The 20,893-nt window shown below is 47.0% G+C and overlaps 1 protein-coding gene across 2 annotated transcripts in view; it reads left to right on the top strand.

Moving 5' to 3' along the window:
* B4GALT1 (beta-1,4-galactosyltransferase 1) overlaps positions 1 to 20,893 on the top strand; it is a 48,338-nt gene that overhangs the window by 21,326 nt on the left and 6,119 nt on the right. The window contains exons 2-3 of one of the 2 annotated variants that reach the window (XM_090274269.1): positions 12,469 to 12,539; positions 19,610 to 19,797. In XM_090274269.1, coding sequence (XP_090130395.1) covers positions 12,469 to 12,539; positions 19,610 to 19,797 — 259 coding nt within the window. Of the gene's footprint in view, positions 1 to 5,858; positions 6,095 to 12,468; positions 12,540 to 19,609; positions 19,798 to 20,893 lie in introns of both variants that reach the window. The other variant, XM_090274267.1, reaches the window with a different exon arrangement.

The raw sequence follows: 20,893 nt of genomic DNA, 5'->3' as shown, positions 1-20,893 counted from the left end.
AAATGTGCTCTACTTCCTGTTGAAAAAGTGTTTCTTTCACCAGGGTCTAATAAATGGCCTGGGTAGTGAAATGGCAGAAAGAACAGTAGATGTTGAAATTGTGTTCTGTGTGCGGTGTGCCTGAAGCATATCAAGTCAGCATTAGCAATAGATTATTCCTGTTTTCTGGTCACTGAGTAGTGTGTTTTGAAATCTGTTTTGGAAGATGCTTCCTTATTAGGAAAGGGATGAAGGAGGAAGTCACATTTCTTGTCCTTGGGTTATATTTTAAAATATTTATTGCTTAATTTTAAGGACCTACCTTGAAAAAGGGATAAAGAAAAGTAGCATGGGAATCTGGATTAAGAAATAACCCTTTTTCAGTACTTTTGAAGCCTTTGTGAGTTACATTTTAAAACTCAATGAGAAAAGATTGACATGAGCCTTGAGAAGTCCCTCCAGGTTGCTCTATCTCCATGCTCTTCCATCAGGATTTCTCAAGGTTTTTCAAAATCTGTTTTGTTGCTTGCATCAATGGCAGAGGAGCAGGGAGAATAGCTGTGCACCATCCACTCAGCTAAGATTTGTTGGCTACTCTGGGTCCATGGCAGCTAAGTAGACAGCCACAATTCTGTGCGATGAGTTCCTCGAGAGGAGCTGAGGGGTATAGTTCAGGCAGCTGCTTCTCTGCAAAGCTTTCCTTGACTCTTCCCTGGCGCCAGAGTTGACTCTCCTTCCTTTGTGCCATGTCAGCTGTTCTCAGCACTGTCACCCTCACCATCCATGTCTGCTTTGCTGGTCCTCCCCACCCCCCACTAAGAGCAGAGACTTCCTCTTAACCCAACCTTGTTGTTGCCTTCCTGGCACCAACTGGCACGTGGTATGAGCTAACTGGGTGCATGTTTGAATGGATGTGGTGCTCTGAGTACTTGAGGTGGAGAAAGAGTAAGAACCAACCTTGAGTGGTCTAAGAAGGCTTCCTAGGGGGTGATGATGTTTGAGCCGAGGGCAGGCAGCTGTTGGATTGTTGATAACCAAGTCCTTAGAGAACTCTGGAGAGCTCTCTTCCCTAAAGGGCCAGAGAGGTTTGGGATGAGCCCTGTGTAGTAGATGGTGCTTCTCATTTCTAGTCTAAGGGGCCATAGGGGGCACCATGAATGCATGCGGCCACTGCAAATTGCTGTCATTCTCAAGCCTAGGGATTTTGGTGGTGTCTGGCTCAGCTTCCAGTGCATATCTAGCTTTTGAAAGATTGGTGCAGAGAAAAATGGCCCACCCACAATGCCTGTGGAACAGTACTGTAGTTGGGGAGGAGATAGCCCAAAGAGGGGCTATGCCGTGTACTATCAGGACTGAGACCTGGCCAAGGAAGGTGTTCCAGCATCCCAGCTTTTAGAACACAAAGCTCACAGTTCCCAAATGTTAGAATTCATTGCCCGGGAAAATTTAAAAAGAAACTAAGGGGCTTGACCCGTGGCTGCCAGTCCAGCATCAAAATTAAAAAAAAGCAAAAAAACAAACAAAGAAAATCAATCATGGTCATTTCATAAAAGAAAGGATATTTTCACATTTGAAGAATAAGTAGCTCTCAATCTTTGAGGAAAGGGCATTCTGATATGTTGGTTACATTTAGCTAATGAAGAACCACCTACGTTCCTCTATTGCCATTTTGTCCAGGCTGGTGAAACACTGTCACAAGCCAGCATCTGGCCAAGGTTTGTGTCTTGACGACTGGCTGGTCAGTTGGGAAGCAGTGACTAGATCTTCTAGCCTGTTTTGCTGGGGCCAGAGAATTGAACTAGTCTAGTTAACATGAAAGTGAGGCAAGGGGTCCGTACTGCATTGGCTCTAGATTAGAAGGGCTTTTGATAGAGGATCATATGTGTGTTTGGGTTTGCTGTGCAGAGCAAGGGAGCAGTGGAATTTGTCTGAGTTGAGCTCACACATTGAAGTTATTGAGCGACTTACACGCAAGGCCATGACCTGGACTCCCAGCTGAGAGGCCCACATGGCAGGGCTTTAGCTGAGGGAGTGAAGGACAGGCTCACATCTGCTCATCTGCTTACGTAACCCTGCTTCCCAGCTCCCAGAGCCAAGAAAACACACAAGCCAGCCCAGCGGGGCTGAGGGCCTGTGGTAGCATACGCCATGTGCCTCACAGCAAGAGAGCCTTGGCTTAGCCTGAGGACTGTCATGAAGCCCTCGGCCCTTTGCTTACTCTCCTTGCCTCTCTCTGAAGCCTCAAGCAGTGGTTCTGAGACCTGGTAGCAGATCTGCGAGGTTCTAGGCAGAGCTGGTCACTGCCCTTCTGGAGTCTGAGCTCTATGGATTTTCTCATTGGGACAGGACCAGGTGTACAGCAGACGACAGCCCCAGCAGCATGGCGGGAGGTTTGCAGGGCACTCAGGGAGGCCACCTTCCTGGCACTGGACCCAAGAAGGCATTCTTCTGCTCCAGGTCTGAAGCTGCCATTGACTGACCACTCTCAGAGATGTGATCTGCAGGATTCTCAGAGCTGTGGAGGCTTTGAAGAGAGAAAGTGGAGAAGGAATTGCCAACTTGGGCAGAGAAGGCAGGATCTGGGCATCAGTGTGTTCTCAATGTGCTGGAGACATGATAGGGGTTGTGAGAGGGATGCAAAGAGAAGCAGGACAGAGAGAAGGGGCTGTTCAGAGATAAAGCTCTACAGGAGCCATTGGAGGAGCTAGTGGGGGTGGGGGTAGATAAGAGTTCTTTGGGAGCAGCTTGAGTTCGTCCTTGTAATTTATAAATGGGAAACTAGTATGCTGAAAGCAGATGGTACTTGCCTAAAGATAGATCACCCAGCAAGTCACTGATGCAGCTGAACCAGGGCTCAGGCATCCTCTCTCCTGTCCAAGAAAGCTCAGGACCACCTTTCTGGAACTCCTGAAAGGGGCAACACAAAGACTGGCCTGCAGGTGTGTGTCCAGGAGGCTAGGCAGACCAAGTGTGAATTCCTGTTTTCTGGGCTGGTTTCAGAAAGTATGAGCAGGTTGGTAGGGTAGCAGTCCAGATGCCTCTCGGGTTCCTGTAAATGGAGTTATGTTTAGTAGTGTCTTGAGAACCAAAGGTGCAGCAGAGCTGGGGGGCTTGCAGATGTTGTGAGGCCCTCTGAAGTGAGAAGAGAGCAACGACAGATCTTTTTTCACGTTTTTCACCAAGTGCACTGTGCAGCAGGGCCTCCCAGAAGGCTTGTCCCAGCGCTGTGCTGAGGGCTGCTTCCAGGATGTGTGAGTTGTAGGAGACCATAAGGATCTTCCTTGCCTGAAACCCCCAAGACTTGTGAAGATGGGAGAGTCATCTCCCCATTGCCCAACTTGCCCAAACAGAATCCCCTAGGCTCCTTGTTAATTATCCACCTAGGTCCTTCCCAAGATCTGTCGAGTCAGGCTCTCTGGTGGAAGGGCCTTAGATTCCATATTTTTACAAACTGCCTCAGGTAATTCTGATGGTAGTTTTGGGAAAGACTGCTCCAGGGTTACCCCCTACTTAGCACTAGAGCATAAAGCCTACTCACCGGATGGCACCCTTGGAGATTGGAGCCAGTAGTCAGATGAGTGACTGATCTGTGAGGCCCCTGTTCCTCCAGAGAGGGAGGTACACAGCCAGGCAGGCAGCAGAGCTTTGGAACCCTGAGGATTCCCTTCCTGCCCCCAGGGGATCTGTTCTCTGAGCTCTGTGGTAATGAAGAAAGGAAACAGTTGAGGCCAGAGTTGGGGGGCTTTCCTGTCAACTCACAGTTGGCTGTTAGAGGCAAGGAAGGGCATTTCTGGCAGAGGGAAAAGTGTGGTCATAGGTCTGGTTTATAAGAATGGGGAAGGCGATAGAGCTGAGACTGAAGGGCCTTGTTGCTTAAGAGGTTTGGCCTTACCGTGTCCAAGGTGACACAGTCTTAGAGCCATTGGAGGGCTTTAGCAGGAAAGTAATGCTCAGAGCTGTGTCTCAAAAGAAAATGAGTGGGAACAGGTACCATGATGATGGAACTGGGTCAGCACTGGAGGGAGGGAAGGTGAGTGGAGTACAGTAGGGGGCTGGGGAGGGGAGAGGAGGAGGAGTTTGCACCTGCTGTCAGGCTGGAGAGGCAAGAGTCACAGCTTCCTTTTCTTGGGCCATCTCATTTCAGGAGAGTGAGTGCTCTCTGGGGATAGGGGTGCTTGGAGAGCCGCATATTATTGGTAAACAGGGTGACAGGGTTGCATACGGGTTCTCATGAGCATGTTTCACATGAACTTGCTCTGAATTTGTGGTCAGCGTTCTCACCCCTGTTCTGTAGGCTCCTTTCTTTGTTCTTGTGACTAGTTTGCTTTACAGGTAAAGGTGTTACACTAGAGTAACAGTTCTCAAAGTGTGTCCCCTGATGAAATGGTTCTGTTGCCCTGTCAGTTTGGGAGTTGGTGGGTTAAATAAAGTGAAGGAGGTGTCTTGATTGCACAACTTTTCAGAGCCATTGGTGCACATCCAGAAGCAGAATTTAGGAGGCAGGGTTTCTATCCTTATTTGACCAGGCACATATTTTTCCATTGAGCATATTGCTGGGATTAGTGTTTCCTGGAACCCACTTTGAGAAAGTCTGGCCTACGGTTAATACTGGGGACCTGGGTTGAAGTCATGACCCTGCCCCCAATTCCGTTTGTCCCTGGGCCACTCTACTTTCTTCCGCACTCCCCATCTGTGCTGCAGAGGGACAGTCCCCAGCAGCTGTCTCTTAGCTCCGCCTGTTTCTATTTAGGAAATGTGTCTGTATCTGAATCTTGACCTTTGCCTTTCCCACTGCTCCCAACTTGCCAATGACTAAAGATCCACCACCCATGTCTCATCAGTTTCTCATCTAAGCCAAAGAGCTCTTTTACTAACTTAATTCTCTCATCTGGAGCCATGTTCTTCCAGGCCAGACACTCTGCAGTCTTCCCTGACTTTTCTTCCCTTCTTCATTCCCTCTGTTATTACTTCCTTCCTTACTTTTGTTATGCATTTTTTAAATGATTTTATTTATTTGCTTTTTAGAAAGAGGGGAAGGGAGCAAGAAGGAGAGGGAGAAAAACATCATTGTGTAAGAGATACATGGATGGGTTGCCTCTCACATGACCCCAACTGGGGCACCTGGACCGCAACCCAGGCATGTGCCCTGACCAGGAATCAAACTGACAGCCTTTCGGTTTGCAGGCTGGCACTCAATCCACTGAGCCACACAAGCCAGGGTACTAAGCATTTTTTTTTTTTTTTTTTATGTTCTTTCCAACTGTTTTCTTCTCCCCTTTCCCCTTGGTCTCTTCTGGGGTCTCGTTTCCTCCAGTCCTTCCCATCAAGTTTGTTTCTTCTGTGCATCAACCTATGAGACAAGGCTCCATGGCTACCTTCTGATGTTCTCAACACTGACTGCTTTAACGCACACGCTTATGTGTGCACTCACACATACACTCCTTTTCTCAATTAGGCAAAGTTCAGAAAGAACCTGTACAAAGCCACACCTGCTAGGAGGTGGCAGAGGTAGGCCTCAACCTCAGGATTTCCAAGAAAGCATTTTCTCCATGCTCTCTGATCCTTACAACAGGCTGTCAAGAAGTCAGAGCAGGAATTTCCCCATTTCCGTTTTACAGCTGAGAAACAGTCTGAAAAGAATGTGTCCTGCATAGGTGAGTGCTTCCTAGGGTGACCAGCCATCCAGGTTTGCTTGGTACAAGTTCCTGCGATGGTTGGCACACTATTGCTACACATAGTACCTAGTGCTGGGCATGAGGGCCTTTTCCGTGGCCACACTGACTCAGGAAGAGCTGTTTCCTGCAGCCTGGCCATCTGACATCACCTGTAAAGCAGAGTCCTGTGGCCTGCTAACTTCTCCCCTCCCTCCACCTCTCTAGTTGGCCCCCTGCTGATCGAGTTTAAGGCGCCTGTGGACCTGACACTTCTGGCAAAACAGAACCCTGAGGTGAAGGTGGGTGGTCGCTACGCCCCCAAGGACTGCATCTCTCCTCACAAGGTGGCCATCATTATTCCATTCCGCAACCGGCAGGAACACCTCAAGTACTGGCTATATTACTTGCACCCAATCCTGCAACGGCAGCAGTTGGACTATGGCGTTTATGTTATCAATCAGGTGAGATCTGGGAAGAAGCAGCAAGGTTGGACTATGGAATCTTAAGTTATCAGGTGAAGTGTGGGAAGATTGAGGGAGGGAGGGCGTGTGTGTGTACAAATATGATGTGAGAGCCATTGAGGGAAGGAAAAGAAGTGATTTCCAGGTATATGACATTTTATAACTCAGTAATACCACCTACTTATCTTAATGAGTATAGATAAGCTAAATACCATAGTGTACTTGCTTGTTGCTGGTAACACTTTAGGCAAGGGAAATTGCTGGGATGTTTTGTTTGTTTTGTATTTTTGGAAGTAGCCTTCCAACAAAATTGAGAGAAAAATAACAATTCTAATTCTCTCCAAATAAAGCACTGATTACTTTTTGTCTCTGGGTAGCTGTGTTTTTTCTTTAGTCCTCACCCAAGGACATGCCCATTGATTTTTTTTTTTTTAAGATTTTATTTATTTTATTTCTTTATTTTCAGAGAGAGGAGAAAGGAGGGGGAAAGAGAGAGAAAAAAACAACAATCAGTTGCCTCTCGCATGCCTGCAACTGGGGACCTGGCCTACAATCTAGGCATGTGTCCTGGCTGAGAATTGAACCAATGACCTTTTGCTTTGTGGGATGATGCTCAACCCACTGAGCCATGCTGGTCAGGGCATGCCCGTTGATTTTAGAGAAGAAGGCAGGGAGAAAGAGAGGGAGAGAAACATCAACATGAGAGAGAAATATCGATCAGCTGCCCTCCTCCCAGACCCCCCAGATGTGCCCCAACAGAGGACAGAGCCTGCAAGCCAGGCATGTGCTCTGAATGGGAATTGAACCCACGATCCTTTGGTTTACAAGATGATACTCCAACCAAGTAAGCCACATCAGCCAGGGCTATATTTTCCTTTTAAAAAGTAAAAACACCCTTTATATGTCAGACTGTGGGCAACTTCAAATTTATCCAGTTTAACTGCTTCTTCTGGGCTACTCATAGGAGACATGGGCATCTCAGCTGGAGCCAATGAAGGGGAACTTTAAGGACGAAGGAGCCTTGCATGTTCCTAGACCATTTGGTAGTAAAGGCAGCAGAAGTTGTAGGGCCAAACGTTGGAGCTGAGTCTGCCAGTCAGGAAAGAGCAGAATAGCCCCATTTACAAGGGAACTGAAGCTGAAGGTTATGAGAGCAGGTGGATGTTTGAATCCCTTGGCCAAGTGGGGCATGGACCAGGCCCTGAGAAAAATCTTATCAGCGAGATAGCTGTGGGTCATTCACCTTAGAATGATATTGGTGAATGTAAGAGTGAGCGACTAAATGCCAGACAACTTCAATCCAACAACAACAAAAAAAGCCTTGTCATCAAGGAACCCTTGTGTGATGCCAATGAGCACATGTTGATCATGGCAAGATTCAGGAGTCCATTATTAAAGCAATGGCAGTGAGTGCCTGGAAGAGAAAGCCACCATCCCCAGGAACAAGCAGGAAAAAGTACACGTCATGCCAACTGCATCTCCTTCCACTCTTTGATAATTATACCAGTAGATGAGTGATACACTGTAGACACAGTGTTGTCAGATCTTACTCATTGAGGCATCTGATGGCCTCCCACAAACCTTCCTGAGCAGCAGGTAGACAGCTGTGGTCTGGATTAATCTGAGTTACATTAAAATATATACTTGCATAAAGAGGGTAAAGGAGTTAGTGATGATGCTGAGTTTTTGAATTTAGATGACTAAGATCAAGGAAGACTAGGTGGGAAAGCTAAGCAAGCCAGCATGGCCCAGTGGCAGCGCTGAACTGGCTAACACTGGGCACTGCCTAAGTTGGGACTTCCTCAAAGTTTGCTTTCCAAAACAGAGAGCTGAGGCCAGATGCCTTGGAGGAATGCTGGACTGAACAGTGTGAAGTAGGTCTCAGTCCCACAGAGCCTTCAGTGTACTAGTGTTCATTACAGCCTCCAGAAGAATTCAGCACACGGTGCTGTCTGAGCTTTTGTCTGGAGGACGGTTTTCCAAGAACCATCTCAAGTAATGAATGTTCTGTGGATCACACTGTGGGGAAAAGAGAAAGCCTCCTGCCTCTTTACTTTCTCTAGGATGCTGAGAACCCCTGTCTTCCCTCCCTTTCTTATCTTTCCCACTTGCAACTCAGCATTGGAAATACTTATTCCTAGTTTCCCAAACATATTTATGTCTTTTTCTCCCCTCTATCCTTGTCCGTATTATCTCCCCTCCCCTCCATGCCACCCATGTCTTTTTGCCTCTGCATCTTTTCCTTCCTTAAGAGAATCTTAACTTTCCACCTTAGGAGAGTCTTTCCTCTTTATTTCCCTCTCCCCCTACTAACTTTATTTTTCTTCTGTCCAACTCCACTCTGGTTTCTTGGAAAAATAGAGTCTGATTTTGAGATAACCAAGTCTAAAGAGAAACTTGAGTTTTGTCCTACCTTTCCTGTGAAGAATATTATCTATCTCACAGTTATAAAGAACAAACATTAAGTGTGATAAGAAACCTAAACCTTTGAAAGAGAGAGGCCCAGGGAGAAACATTTGCATCATTCCCCCATTTGACTTAGAAACTTCTCGTGTTCTCTGTGTGATAGTTATTTTAGACAAAGAAAAGGAGTTCAAAGGGAGTTTGTAGCATCTATCTTTGACCTTTATGTACTATTGAGCAAATAGCCACCTTTAGAGCCTCTCAGCGTCTCCCTGTCTCAGACACCCTGCTTTCATTTTGATCATTCATCCCCAACCACATTTAAGATTAGAGAGAAAGAATTCTTAAAATAGCAGGGCCTCTGAGACATCTAGTTCAGGGATTCTCAAATAGGTTTGTAAGATCAGACCCTCTACCCTCTAACTTCCCTTCAGTCTTTGCTGGGATTTGCCTGGACCCGTGAGGCCAGATGCTGTGAAAATGTCTGCTCTCTTTCACAGGCGAAGAAACTGAGGCTCAGAGAAGGGAAGTAGGAAGCCACATAAACAACAGCAGGGCCATAGCTCAGACCCTGGCCCCGACTCCTCGTGCCCTCTCCCTGCATGGGCAGTGGCTCTCCCCTCAAGACAACTCAGTCCCTCCTCTAAAGAGCGTCTCAAAGCTGGCTCTCCAGGGCTGGGAGTGAGCTCGAGCTCAGACTTGCTGGGTTCTTGCTCTGCCACTTCCCAGCTAGTGACCTTAGGCTTGAGTTCTTCCATTGGAGTGCAGCTGAGTTCCTCAGTTTCCTCACTGGTGGGACAGTAAGGTTTTAGTATCTACTGCACGGGACTGTGAAGCACCTGGCACATGGTGGGCCCTCAGTAAACATCAGCTGTTACTACTATGATTTGGGTTTCTTCTCCCCAGCCCCCTTCCTCTTGCCTATTTTCTCTGCTCAGTATTATGCTAATAAGTTCTTTACTGCTCTCCATGCCTCCTCCTTCACCCCCACTCAGTCGCTCAGTACCAGCGTCGAGACTCTCCCTCTCGTTTGTGTGGTTTCCGTGGGGTCAGAGGATAGCGGATAATGACGTAATACGGAGACCGATCAGGTAACAGAATCTCAGGGGATGTAGGCACCATGTCAAGCCTACCAGCTCATTCACAACAGGGTTGTATCTCAAGCTCCACACATAGGGGTGACCTTTCACAGGCTTTTGTGGCTCCAACCCCTGTCCATATGAAGCTGTTAACCACCCCATTTTGGTTTAGGCTCTTCCAGTCACCGTAAGAACTTACGTCTCACAACAAGTGTTGGGGGGTTGGTTACTAGTTGAGATGGAGTACAAGCATTGCCGTTTGTCCTCAGGTCTTCTGCCCTAGCCCACCAGTGTTTGAGAATCCCTTTAGAGTTCTGGCATAGCCAGCCTGTTGGAGCCAAAGCTGCTTCTCTGAGGCGGAGGAGTCCCACTTGAGGTCCAGAACTGGAACACTGATGCAGAAATGTACCTTAAGATGTCATAGCAGATGGTGTGGGGTGCGTACTGCACTTCGTCATACTTTAATGAGGAAAGGAAACTAAAATCACCCAATGTGACAGGAAGACAGGTTGCCACCTGGCAATACTAACCCTAAATAAATACAGGATGTTTGTGTGATTAACCATCATAAAAGTTACTCATAGGTGAGGAGTGGAGACCCAGCTGGCCAAGTGTGTTTAGAATCATCACGGCAACCTTTGCCCTAGAGCCAGCGCCCAGGACTGGTCTCTCCAATTCCGTTTGTGTATTTTCTGGCACCTCTGATCTCACTCAGTTGCCCAAGATCTTTCTAGCTCTACCATGTCACGCCCTCTCTTTAAACTCTTCAGTATGTCCCCACTGTCCACAGGCAAGGGTCTGTAGGGCCCAAAGCCCCAAGTTCAGCATCCAGGACCCTCTGCAGTCCAGCCTTGATCTACCTCCAGCTGCTGCTTCCTCAGGCTTCATTCACACCTATATGTCACAGCCACATTGTATTCTTCATCTTCACCCAGTTATACTCTGCTTCTGAATGGTATTTTTGCTTCTGCTGTCCCCTCTGCCCTGCTTATCGGCCTTCTCTCTCCTTCCTGCTCTCTTTCTGGCCATCATTTAAGCCCCCACTCCCAACCTTATTAGCTTTATGAAGCCCCAGGTGGAGCTGACTTCTACCTCCCTGCTGCTCCCAGGCCATTTAGCACACCTCAGTGAGGGATGAGGGGTGGTTTCCTAAGTGCGTGTTTAGCCTAGTCAGCGGCCCCTGGACTTGCAGCCCCCAGGTCTGACTGCCTCTGTCTCCTTCACCACAAGCTCCATGTGCTTGGTCAGGGTTTGAAGCACAGAGCCGCTCTCTGTTACTCCTGCCCCTGTACTTGTACCCACTCTCAGGACCCCTTGGTCCCCATTCTCTGGTGAGGGCAATGCCTCTTAGAGATGAAGCGTCCTTTCTCTGTCAGGCCAGGTCATGATCTTTGGGAACCTGCCCAGATCCTCCGCAGGACCTTTCCCTAGAGTTTTCCGCTCCTTGCTGACCAGAGCAGACTGCCTAGGGCACAGCCCTCGGGGTAACCTCCCTTTTCAGAAAAAATGCAGAATGCTTACTTCAACCCTGTGGTGGTGGTTCATGGTCATAAAACCTTACGATTCTGGTCCTTTGGACTGAACATCTTTCATGGTCTCCCTTTGAATTTTGACCATGATGACCCTTCAGTGAGGCAAATTGCTATTCTCATTGCTCCTGCTAAGGGAAGGTTCACAAAGGTAAGTAGCTTGCTTGGGTCCCCTGTTGGCTGGGTGGTGGAGCTGGGACTGGACAGAGATCACATGAAGCCTAAAGAATGCCACTCTTCCCCTCACTGGGGAACAGCTCCACTTCCACTTGGCAATGCTGTGAGTCCCACTGGGTCATGGGGGAATGGGGGTCATGCCTTTGGAGTAACAGCCTCAGAACCCTCTGTGAGGCTTGCTCGATTATCATGCTAACAGGTAAACCCTGGCCTGAAGGTTGGGATTTGGAAGAAAGTAGAGGGGGACCCGGCTTTGTCTGGCTTTGGAATATTGACCATCTGAGAGTACTGTTGTAAGATGGTTCCAGGCTGCTTGGATGGGACCAAGTATAGGCAGGTTTGGAGAGAGCCCTTTGTACCCTCATTTAATAGAAGTATCTGTCACCATTCCTCAGAAGCTTATCTCTGTCCCTGGGCCAGGCAGTGGGTCCTAAATGAGGCCCAGAAGAATTGGGGTGAAGCAGACTCATGGGTCTGCCCATTACTGAGGAGAGCTGCCTGGGCCCGTGGCCCCCACTGGTTTTGTGTCTATCTTGACCATCTTTTTGTTGTCCTCCGTCCCTGCCTTGGATTTCCTCCCCCAGCTGTCAGTGGCCAGATTGATGTATGCAGGAATGGGGCTCGGGAGGGGCAGGCCTGATCCTGTCCCACAGCACCCCCTCCTTTGAACTCTCAGACCTTTTGGGGTCCAGGGGCCAGGAAGGTTGTGGGAGGATGGGTGTCTGTGCCACCACTGCTTGTGTGCGGCCCCGTGACCAGGCGTCTGCCGTGCTGTGTGTTTTCCCCTCTCGTCCATGGTTCGCTCCGTTCTCCGGGGAGTGTGTCGGAGCACTTACAGGTACTCACACGGCTGGTGAATCGCCTCCCTGGATATTATTCTGAGAAATGCCATTTTCTGCTCACCCTTAACTTCAGGACCAGGAGTGACCACTTACTAGGAATTAGCCTTTGCTTTGGAACGAGGGTGGTCAGAATGGGCCCCTTTTCCTTTGCAGCCTTAACATTTGCTTTTCTTCCTCACCTGCCTTGCATCCACCTTCTCTTTTTTTCTTTTTCCTTCTAGTGGGGGCCTTTCTCCTTTACTTGTTCATTCTGTTTGTAGCGAAGCCTGCTGAAGGAGGAGCTTCCCTCTGGTCTGCTTCTTACTCTGCACTACCTCCTCTTCTGTTCCCTCCACCTCCTACAGAGAGACAGGAGTGCCGACTCACTGCTGCTGCGACTGCTGCCGCCGCCGCCGCCACCACCGCTGCCACCCTGGTAATGTCCACACGCCCCCAAGTCAAACCCAGAGCCCAGGGCCTCCTGGTGAGGGGGAAGCTAAGTCATGTGCCAGTGTGCCGTCCTTGGGCCCCATGGTCTCCCTGGCAAGGCTGTGGGCTCTGTCGTCTTGCTTGGAAATGCCAGCCTGTTCTGCAGAGGTCTAAGAGACTTTGCCTTCTTAAAATTAAGCCATAGCTGAGCTCATACTGTATGTATATATACCTTTATATCCCACTTTTTCTTAATTCTATATCATCACCATCTTCCCATGTTATTTCATAGTCTTCATAATCATCACTTGCCATGCCTTCATAGTAGTTGAGCATGCAGTTCTACCATAATTAACTTAGCCATTTTTCTATATTAGCAGGCATTTAGAGCATTCCTAGTTTCTCACTAGTGTAAATAATACTGAAACGAACGTCTGTGGGTCTAAAAGCTCGTTCTGTGTTTGCCTCTTCTACATTACAGTTCCCCCGGGCTAGATTTTCACATACAGGATTATGGGTTTAGAAATAGATTTAAACATTTTAATCATTCTTAAGACAAATGGGAAAATTGTTTTCTGAGAGGAGCCTTTATTTTCCAAAGTGTTTCTCTGCAGTAAGTCAGTGCCTTGGGCCCAGGGAGAGAGGCAGGCATCCTGCTATGTATGGCTCCTGTGGAGCTAGGTTTAAAAATTCTGTGTTCACCTCACCCAGAATAGCTTTTGGGCTGTTCTGTTAGCTCGGTTCTCTCTAAAGGCAACTTATGGCACCTGACCGGTGTTCCAGTCTGGCAGGGACCAAGGATGGGCTCACTTTTGTGAGTAATTCCTTTGTCAAACAAATCTCTTTGTCTCAGCTCCCTGATCCTGAAGGGCCTGTTTCCTTCACTCACTGAATAAAAAGCTTTAAGTCTCAGATCTAGGTTTTTTTGAATTCCTGTTCATATTATTAAGGTGAAAAACGAGAGGCTCAACTGCTGTGAAATCATGGGTTAATGGACATTAGCCCTCCACAAACTCATTTGTATAATGCCAGGCCCTTCCCAGTAATCTCTGGGGATCATTTCTTAGCCTGTCTGCCATCCAAAAGTCCACACTTAGGCCTGTAGGTTAGTCCTGCCCAGGACTGCCCAGCCAGAGATTTCCCACACCCACTTGGCCTAGGCCTTTCCTCTTGGTGTCTGAGAGTGTTTCAGCAGACATTTCCATGGACTGCTGACCTGCCCCAGAATCCATGGGGTTGGGAGCCTGGGGGTAACTGTGGGCAGAGGGGAGCAGCTTTGTGACGTGCCAGGGCATGTGCACTGGAGCAGCATTGCCTCTCCTATCAAATAGAAGTTCTGATTCTTTGGGAGTCTTGGCTTTGGGTTGATGTTTCCAGCCTCATTGCTGCTGTGTCTTTTGGTGGAGGAGGGGCCAGGTATCCCATTCCAAGCCATCATGGTCTGGGGACATGTCTGCTGCTGAGCACACATGGGCCTGACATCCAGGGAAGACAGGGTGGCTTGTGGATCTTCTAGAGACTATTAGAATTTAGACAAACAGGAACCATGGCTTTTGGTAGTTGCTTATCTGTCCTCCGCTGAAGTGAGGGGAAGGAGGCCGCACTTGGCTTAACCACAGTCAGCATCTGCCTGGATTGGACCTGGCTCTGGTACCTGCAAGCCCCACAAAGACTGCTTGCAAGTACATTGCACATGCCCGGGGTGCAGGCAAGGCATGAAAGGGGGAAGTAGAGCCCTTGGGGGAGACATTCTCCACTTGCCCTGCATTACTGCTAGTCTCTGTGTCTCACGTGAACCATGCAGTAGCTTCCAAACTGGTCTCCCTGCCTTCAGTTGGGGGAATGGAACACAAATCCCTCCTTGACATACAAAACAGTTCTTGTTTAAAACCATCAAAGGCTTCCTGTGGCCTAAATCAAAGATAAAGCCTGAGTATTTTAGCCGAGTACCCAGCTTCCCCCTCCATCTCATGATTTGGTCCACCTCCACCTTCATTTCTTATTCTGGCTTCCACGTTGTGTATTTCTTTTAGTTTCTTGAATGTTCTCTTTTCCTCACAGCTTTTACAAACTCTGCTCTCTCTCCTAGGAGTACCCTTCTCACTAAACTTGGCTAACTTCTTCGAAGCCTTGTCCGATCCCCTAGGACTAGGTTAGTGTTGCTACGTCCACTTCGTCTGTGCTTGGCTCTGTAGCTGCCCCTCCGTCACCTCCTCTTCCCTCCTTTCCCTCCCCTCCCCTCCCCTGGTAGCTGTACATCATGAGTGCTCATCATTCATTGCCCATTACAGTTTTAACTTGAAACACCTCAAAAGCAGGGCCTGTTTCTTTTCCTTTTTTGTATTCCTACTGCTAAACATGACGTAGACACTCAATGAATGGCAAGAATTAATATATGAAAGAAGGAGAAACAGGACCCGCTGGTGCTTTTCTGTCTCTGGGGCTGGCTTGCTCTTTTTTTTTTTTTTTTTTGTAACTGCTTTATTAATATATAATTACGTACCATACAATCCACCTATTTAAAGTATATAACTCAGTGGCTTTTAGTATATTTATAGTTGTGTATCCATCACCATTAAATCAAGTTTAGAACATTTTCATTACACTAGAAAGAAACCCCACACTTCTTAGCTACCAATCCCTCCATTCCCCACAGCCCTAGGCAACCACTAATCTTTCTGTGCCTGTGCTTGGACATTTCATATAAATGGAATCATAATAAATATGTGATCCTTTGTGACTGACTTCTTTCACTCAGCTTGATGTTTTTAATGTTCATCCACGTTGTAGCAAGTATCTGTACTTCATTCCTTTTTACTGCTGAATCATGTTCCATTGTATGGATGTACCACATTTCATTTATTCATTCATCTGTCGATGGACATTTGTGTTGTTCCTACTTTTTAGCTATCGTGAATAATGCTGCTATGAACATGGTGTAAAAAAAGTTTTGTGGTAGCCATATGTTTTTGTTTCTCTTGGGTATATACCTAGGGGTGTAATTGCTGGACCGTATGGTAATTTTTTGTTTATCTATTTGAGGAACTGCCAGACTGCTTTCCAAGACGGCTGCACCCTTTTACATTCCCAGCTGCAGTGTAGGAGGATCCCATTTTCAGACATACTATTCGCTCTTTCCTATATTTAGTATAAATGAGGTTACTCTAGGAAAAGGTTTTAATAGCTCTGGAGACCTATGTGTGACTTCTTCAGGCATTCCTCCTTGCCACCAGATCTGCCAGAGGGCACTGGGTTTGCTACACGATGTGTCTGAAGGTAGCTTCTTTCTTTTCTCTCCTCTGAGGAGCATGGCCTGTTCCAGGCCTCCCACCTCAGGTCTCTCCCTGTACCCCAGGCCAGCATGCCTGACCAAGCCCAGGCTCTTGTTCTCCCTGTACCGGCCATTGTTGGTTCTGCTTGACCGACTTATCCACCCACTGTCAGGATTGTGTGTCCCGTCATAAAAGGCTTCTCTGGGAGCTTTGGTCAGGGGGAGAGCTGCCCTGTCCAGCTGTGGGAATGCCATATAGTTTTTGGCTTTTCTTCTTTCCTCTTGTCCTCTCCCTCTGTTAAGAGGAGGTAGCTTCCCTAGAAGGAAGGGCTACGTCTAACTCTTGTCTACCAATTTAAAGAAGCCTGCACTTTAAAAAGCTCCATCTTTCAGAGGGACACCTCCTCCCAGTGCACCAGCTCCTCTTCACCTAATGTGACTTCCCAGGCATTTCATGGGTCTCTAAAGGTCTCTTTCCTCTGCTGCTTATAGACACTCACATGAGCCACAGGCTAACTCAATTGAGGCTTGAACCTTTTCAGAAATTCCCCCTCCAGCAGAGAAGCAGGATTCAGAGAAGCAGGATTTGGGAGGAATCTTAAAGTTGATTGGGAAGGACACACACAAATACAAGATAAGGAGTTGTCTCCAGGTTGGATCTCTGGGAGACGTTTTGAAAGTTCTGACTGTTCAAGATGGTTGGGAAAACCTATGCTGTAATAATGATAGCATCTGACATTCGTTGCTGGGCAATGTGTGAAGGCCTTTAATGTATTGTCTCATTTAATACAATGCACCTGTTGTCATCTGCATGACCAAGTGAGGAAACTGAGGCCTAGAGGTCTGATTTGCCCAAAGCCCAATAGCAAATAAGTGAAGAAGCTGTCATTCCTGGGATAAAAATGCATGTGTCTGTTACAACATTTTAGATTGGCCAGACAGGACGTAGTTAATAAGTGTTTAGTTGAGTAAAGTAGTCAGTGCACTGAATAACTGTGCCCAGTGAGGAGGGGCAGGAATGAGGGTGGGTTGTCTTCCTACCTCCTAGAGAGGAATGGGCACCTGCTTAGCAGTGGGGGTTGGTAGACTTGCCAGGGCCTGTCTTTCTAATCTAGAAAGTTACCCGTATGTTATTACAGCATTCCACTCAAAGAATCCTAGAACTGATGTTTCTGTAATCCCAGGGGAAAAAGAGGAAGAGGCATACTTTCTTCCTCATTCTGCTGATCTGGTGTTCCTGGGCTAACACCTGCAAAAATATACCCTGCTATTCCCCTCTTCGGGATCACAGAGGCGAGGCCAGACTGGGAAGAAGGATGGGAGAAGTAATGTGTAGTTCAGGTCATTTTGGAAAACTGCCTGACTAGTTTTAAATGTGAACCAGACACCAAGGAACTGGTGTATTCATTACACGTGGGCAAAGGGGCAGAACCAAGTCTTCTATGTAGGCTTCTCCTCCCGGCTGCTGTCATTCTGGGAGCTTGGCTCCCAGTGGTACCTGTTTATGGTTCCAAATTGCCAGTTTCTGGGAGAGGAAAAATGCTTAGTGTAGTCTCGTTCAGGCATCTGTTTAGATCAAATAGTAGTGGCCAGGAGTCCAGATCCTGTGATTAAGACTTGGCTGCTAGGAGCCCCCGCTGTGTGACTGGAGAGCGCAGAGAGAGAAGGGGGCGTTGGGCAGCCACCCTGCAGGCCTGCTGCACGAGTGAGAAAAGGCTTTGTTGAGACACTGTTCTTTCACTTGTTGGAAAACAGTTCAATGGGATGAATTGTGTTTGAAGATGTTCAGCTAACTCTTTTAGGGTCTCCATGGATCTGGAAGAGCAAGGGGGGCAGCACTAGGTGCAGGCCTCTCTCCCCATCGCCAGAAGGTAGAGGTGGCGGGTGAAGGTGTCTACAAGATTGTTGAGATGGTTAAATGACATGGCATGCGTGTAAACACTTACCCTTTGCTTGGTATGTCATATCCCCCCTCCCCAATATTAACAATGTATTGTTGTAACAATAATTAGAAGAACTTTATAGTTTTTGTATGCATTTTCTAAACTTTTAACTTCTTTTTGCCTCATGACTCACACCGAATTAACTGGAGGTAGAATTCTAAATGATGTAACTGGTGGGACAGCCGAAGAAAACAGTGTGTACTGTACTGTTTGTTGTTTGCAGCTTTCTTTTTTCACCGTATGTGGTTAGAAAGCTTTGTCATGGGCTGAAGAAAGGAACTCTTGTATAAGATGTTTCCTTAATTTGTTTAGTATTCTCTGGGGTGCTTTGTCTGACTTCCTGGTACTTACTTTTCTTAGGTGGCCTATTCCCTGAGCCACCTGCCTGAGGCGAGGCCGCCATGGTGCTGTCTGCCTGCCCTGTTCTCACACAGGGAGCACTGTGGGGCACCAGTTGCCAAGTCCTCTCTCGGGAACCTGGACACAGGTGTGGGCATCCCACTTCTGAGACTGTGTAACCACTGCAGGCCCTTGTGGGACATATTTTTCCCCAAAGTAGAGGGCCCTGATCTTGCTGATCCCAAGAGACATTGGGAAAGAGCATAAAGTTAGGGTTCCAGAGTGTTGGGATCCAGTCCCAGCTGTGTCACTTGTGTGCCTTAGTTTCTTCATGGTGTAGGTGGGAGGGTTCCAGTCAGAATGAGAGCTTATGCATGAAAGAACTTGTGAAGTGCTATGTGTAAGGGTGGCAGTGTTGATAATGTTGCTGTTCTTACTAACCTAGGGCCATGCTGATGACTCTGAGGGGCCCTTTGATTATAGCTTCCTAGAGAGGATTGCTTTCTCCGATTGTATGTTGAAACCTATCCATTGGTCTACCACTCATCCATCCATTCATCCAACCATCCATCTATCAGCCAGCCAGCCAGCCAGGAGTTACTTACTGAGCTCTTATTATGTGCCAAGCAGTGTTCAAGGCACTAGGTGAATAAACAGTAAAAAATTCCAGCCTTCATTGAGCATACATTCTAGTGGGGGGGGGGGGTGAAGGAGGAGGTTGAAAATAAGGTAAGTAAATAAAATATGAAGTACCTTTGCACGAACAGACTTGGTTCTTTGGGTACCCAGTGGTTGGCATCCTGAAGCAGGTGTTGTCCTCTGTCTCATACACCCTGTGGTGTGTACCACACTGCTTCCCACCATACACTGTGAGCACCATGAGGGCAGAGACATAGTTGGGTTTGCCATGTTCCTCTTGTGTCTAGTTTGGTAGCAGACACCTGGTAGGCACGCAATGTGGTTATCAACCATAGTCAACCATATAAAGAGGGTAGAAGAAAATAATCTGCCCATAGGCACCAGTTTCCTGGATATCTTTCCTGGAATTAGTCTAGATATAGTATGTAAATAAATGACATATGTGATATCTTTACTGGAATTAGTCTACATATAGTATGTAAATAAATGACATATGTTTGAATGCCTTTTCACCTAACAATACTATTTTAAAGATCATTTCTTTTTAGAGCGTCCATATTTTTAAATAGCTCTATTTTATGGATGTACCATGATTTACGTAACCAGTTCCCTAGTGATGTGTATGTCATTGTTTGCAATCTTTTGCTGTGATGAACACTCCATGGGTAATAATGTTTATGTCATTCACACATTTGCAAACCTTGCAGGATAATTCTGAAAAGTGGGAATACTGACTCAGGGCATAGCACTTTGAATTAATTTGTAAATGAGGGCAGGAAAAATGGGGCCCACGAGTGAACTCATGACCACATGTAGTAGACAAGTCACCAGTTCTGCTCAAAGTCCTTATGGTATCTGATATCACTTCTTTCATTTCTGCACTAGGCTGGAGACTCCATTTTCAATCGCGCCAAGCTCCTCAACATTGGCTTTCGAGAGGCCTTGAAGGACTATGACTACAACTGCTTTGTGTTTAGCGATGTGGACCTCATTCCAATGGATGACCGTAACACCTACAGGTGTTTTTCACAGCCACGGCACATTTCTGTGGCAATGGATAAGTTTGGATTTAGGTAAGAGTTGTTTACCAGAGACTACAGAAAACATGTTCCTCTCTGATATGACAACTAAGAGGTGTTCCTCCAGTCCAGGAGTGCCTCTTTTTGCTCTGGAGAAGATTGCCTCCTCTGAGAAATGGATGCTTTTTAAGCCAAAAGTCAATTATTATTTGGGGAGGAAAATGGAGCCCAAAAAGGCCTACAATCTCTGCACATCCAGACAAGAGGAGTTTTTAATGTTTGGATGGCTCCAGACTGATGCTGTGTTTCCTTGCTTTCTTATCTCCTCTTCCCCATCCAGTTTGGGAAACAAATAAGAATCATCCCTGCCGCACCCCCTCCCCTGGCCCCGTATAAATATTGAGTTGTTATGAAGTCGTTCCTCCAGATCAGAGGTATTCTGGCCCTAATCTTGCTGTCTTCAAAGAAGAAAGATTTAACTGTAAATGCCACTCTCTGCTCTCCTATCTTCCCTCCCTCCCTCCTTGTTTGTGTATCTTCTTCTTTTTTAGATGCATAGATTTATACCCTGACCCCTCTTAATTCCTCCCTTGAAGCATGGTGGTCATCACCAAACTCTGAGGGCAGCACCATGTCTGTTCTCCCCGCGTAGGCTTGGGGGACAGGGCAGGAGGTAAGAGAAAGCAGCAGACAGCAAAAGCAGACCTTGTCAGCTCAGCTTGTACTTCCCCTAAAAGTGGCTAAGAGTCTCTTTCTGTGAAAATACTTTATTGGCCTGGCCACCTCTGGTTCAAACCCTCCCATTACAAGTACAGACTGTACCTGAAGTAGCCAAAAGATAGATGACTTGGTACCTCAGTGATGATACCTTATTATAAATAGATTACCTTGGAATCATTAAAGCAAGCCCCAAGGGATCTTTGCTTGTGGATACTTGTAGTCAAAATTGCTGAATGTACTTGAAAATGGTAATTGCTTTTTTTTTTTTTTTAATGTGTTCTGTATGGTTTGGCTGACTTCTCTCATGAAGTCTGAGTTAGAGTTTTTCTTAATTTGTGTTAACAGGTTTTGGTCTCTCTGGATTTCAGTAGGAGCCTGAGTGTGGTCTGGAACTACACAAAGGGTTGGGACAAAACTATTCTTTAAAGGG

The sequence above is a fragment of the Furipterus horrens genome, unplaced genomic scaffold, assembly GCF_987537825.1.
Source record: "Furipterus horrens unplaced genomic scaffold, mFurHor1.1.pri manual_scaffold_4, whole genome shotgun sequence".
In the NCBI taxonomy this organism is placed as follows: Eukaryota; Metazoa; Chordata; class Mammalia; order Chiroptera; family Furipteridae; genus Furipterus; species Furipterus horrens.
The sequence above is the reverse complement of the archived record's forward strand: the minus strand, read 5'-3'. Positions and strand labels throughout refer to the sequence as shown.